At 48.6% G+C, this 3,130-nt stretch overlaps 1 protein-coding gene across 1 annotated transcript in view; it reads right to left on the bottom strand.

The window, feature by feature from the left end:
• Window positions 1-1,435: 1,435 nt before the first annotated feature.
• The window catches only part of EAH_00012620 (hypothetical protein, conserved), a gene marked incomplete at both ends in the record, with an annotated part of 8,710 nt that continues 7,015 nt past the window's right edge, over window positions 1,436-3,130 (bottom strand). Inside the window, 2 exons of the mRNA XM_013394626.1 lie at window positions 1,436-1,458; window positions 1,666-1,767. Of these exons, the coding sequence (XP_013250080.1) occupies window positions 1,436-1,458; window positions 1,666-1,767 (125 nt within the window). The remainder of the gene's footprint in view (window positions 1,459-1,665; window positions 1,768-3,130) is intronic.

The following is a 3,130-nucleotide window of genomic DNA, read 5'->3' as shown; positions in this document are numbered from 1 at the left end:
ACAACGAAACCATCAATGCCTTTACATGCAGCAGCAGCAGCAGTAGTTGCAGCTGCTGCTGCGGCGGGCTGCCCTCGTCTGGCACCCGAAGACTTCTCTACTAAGGTACCCTTACTAGCTAGCTAGCTAGCTAGCTAGCTAGCTAATGCTGTACCCAGTTAGCTAGCTAGGTAGCTAGCCAGAAAACGAATTGGCTAGCCAGCAAACCAAATAGCTAGCTAGCCGACAAGCCTGCTAGCTAGCTAGCCCGCTAGCTAGCTAGCGATCAGGCAAGCTATCTAGCTAGCTAGCTAGGCCAAGACTATACATAGGCCAAAGAGAGAGCCAGGCATGCCCTCGATATAGCTAGCTAGCATTAAACGGCGGGAGGAACACCCAACTAGCTAGCTAGCTAGCTAGCTAGCTAGCTGTATAGGCAGGTGTATTCATGCAACCAGCTAGCTAGCTTACAAAGATATCTAGCTGGCTAGCTGTATAGGCAGGTGTATTTATGCAACCAGCCAGCTAGCTAGCAAACTAGCTAGCCGGCTAGCTAGCTTATAAAGATAGCTAGCTAGCTAGCTAGCTAGCTAGCGAGGTGTCTCTGCAGGTTAATTCAGGCAGTCGACTGATTGAAGTTTTGAAAATTTTGTTTTGCGAATTCCGCAGAAAAGTTTTTGCGATTTTTGAATTTATTTTTGTAAATTTCCACCGCAAAATATCCGCCTAAGGCCCCCGTCAGTGCACCTGCAGCAGCAGCAGCAGCAGCAGCAGCAGCAGCAGCAGCAGCAGCAGCAGCAACAGCAGCAGATGCAGCAGATGCAGCAGAAGTAGCAACAGAAACAGCAGCAGCGACAGCGGATGTTGTGCTAAAGATGGGTGGAAGCAAACCGAAGCAATATCAGCACAGACAGCAGCAGCAACAGCAACAACAGCAGCAGCAACAATAGCAGCAGCACCAACAACAGCAGCAACAACAGCAGCAGCAGCAGCAGATAGTGTTTGTAGTTACCAGCAAATACTACGGATCCCTTTGCAGCACGAGAGGCAACGCGGAAGGCAGCTACTTTCGTTTGCTGCTGCTGCTGCTGCTGCTGCTGCTGCTGCTGGATTTTCTGCAGCGACAAACAAATAAAAAAATAATAATTTCTTCGTTCACTGCTGCTGCTTCTGCTGCTGCTGCTGCTGCTGGCGAGAGATGCAGCTTTTAATTAAACAAACAGCAGCAAATATTAATGCAAGCAGCAGCAGCAACAACAGCAACAGAAGCAGCACCACCAGCAGCAACAACAGCAACAACAACAGCACCAGCAACACCAGCAACACCAACAGCAGCAGCAGCAACAACAACAGCAACAGCAACAGCAGTAGCAACAGCAACAGCAGCAGCAGCAGCAGCACCTGTGGATTCTGTAGGTGCCCCTTCGTGCGGAGGACGGCAATATACGGCCCCACATTATCTCCCTGCTGAACCATTGCCTGAAGTACACCCAAACCCTAAACCCTAAACCCTAAACCCTAAACCCTAAACCCTAAACCCTATAGGCGGCAGTGCCACTCTCCAAACCCTAAACCGTAAAGACCGAAGCCTCCTCAGCTGTACCGCAACTTTCGTAAAGTACACAGCAAACCCTAAACCCTACACCCTAAACCCTAAACCCTAAACCCTAAACCCTAAACCCTAACCTTGTGGGCCCCATCGCAGTAAGGGAACTTCTGCGACTGCCAGCAGCGGCAAAGAGCGACGCGCCGCTCCGGCTGTCCTTCTTGAGGAAACGCCTCCGTTACCTGCAGCACAAACCCTAAACCCTAAACCCTAAACCCTAAACCCTAAACGAAATAAGGGCTGCGCCGCAGCGACTGCAGTCGCTGGATCTCACCGAAATTCAAGGTTTGCTGTTCTTAGTCTAGGGTGTAGGGTTTAGCGTTTAGCCTTTAGTGTCTAGTGCTTAGGGTTTATGGTTTAGGGTTTATGGTTTAGGGTTTAGGGTTTAGGGTTTAGGGTTTAGGGTTTGCCTGAGATATAGGCGGGTAGTGCAGGACGTTATAGTCGATCCGATCCTGGTAAGGAACCAACTCCCCCATTGTGTACTTGCAGCTTAGGGTTTAGGGTTTAGGGTTTAGGGTTTAGGGTTTAGGGTTTAGAATTGAGGGGTATAATCATAAAAGATTTCTCCAGCCAAAAGAATATCGCCATAGGCAGCTTTAAATACACTGGGGGGCCCTGGGGCCCCGGGGCTTCTGTGTGTAGCTTCGCTGTACTGAAACCCTAAACCCTAAACCCTAAACCCTAAACCCTAAACCCTAAACTTTGATTTTTCTGCGTCAAGTATGTAAAGGGGATTACCAATTTAAGCAAACGGTTAGTCGAATACTTCCAACCCTAAACCCTAAACCCTAAACCCTAGAACCGTAAAACCCTAAAACACTAATCCCTAAACCCTACACCCTAAACCCTAAACCCTAAACCCTCTATGATCGTCAACATGTTGAAATCTTCCAGCAGATGCAGCGATGTTAACGTTGACATTATTAGGTGCTGAGGGTTTCGGGGTTTTGCTCGACGCCCTATGTGCAACGAGGGTTTAGGGTTTAGGGTTTAGGGTTTAGGGTTTAGGGTTTTGCTGCAAGCATCAAGCCGTTTCCAAACGGCGAAGTGAGTTATGTGCAATCGCGCAAAAATAAATTTGTTTTAAGAAAGACCAACTTAGATTAGGGTCTAGGGTTTAGGGTTTAAGGTTTAAGGTTTAGGGTCTACGGTTTAGGGTTTAGGGTTTAAGGTTTAGGGTTTAGGGTTTGCTCAACGTTAAGCTGCACTAGCAGCCGCCAATGAGTATTGGAGGCATCATGCTGTTGAATCTGCTGGTGCTGCTGCTGCTGTTGAATCTGCTGCTGCTGCTGCTGCAGTTGTTTTGTTGCAGCTTATTGTTTGCTGCTGCTGGTACATATGCGGTGGTTTGCCTTGCTGCATCAACCCTAAACCCTAAACCCTAATTTCCGTGGTACAAGCAGCAGCAACAGCAGCAGCAACAGCAGCAGCAGCAGCAATAGTTTCCTGCAGCAAGGGCTTTGCGTGGGAAGGGGGCATTCTTTGTTTAGGGTTTAGGGTTTAGGGTTTAGGGTTTAGGGTTTAGGGTTTAGAGTGAACGAG

The sequence above is a fragment of the Eimeria acervulina genome, genomic scaffold (genome assembly GCF_000499425.1).
Source record: "Eimeria acervulina Houghton genomic scaffold, Eah_scaff70, whole genome shotgun sequence".
Classification (NCBI taxonomy): Eukaryota; Apicomplexa; class Conoidasida; order Eucoccidiorida; family Eimeriidae; genus Eimeria; species Eimeria acervulina.
This window is presented reverse-complemented; position numbering and strand designations above follow the sequence as displayed.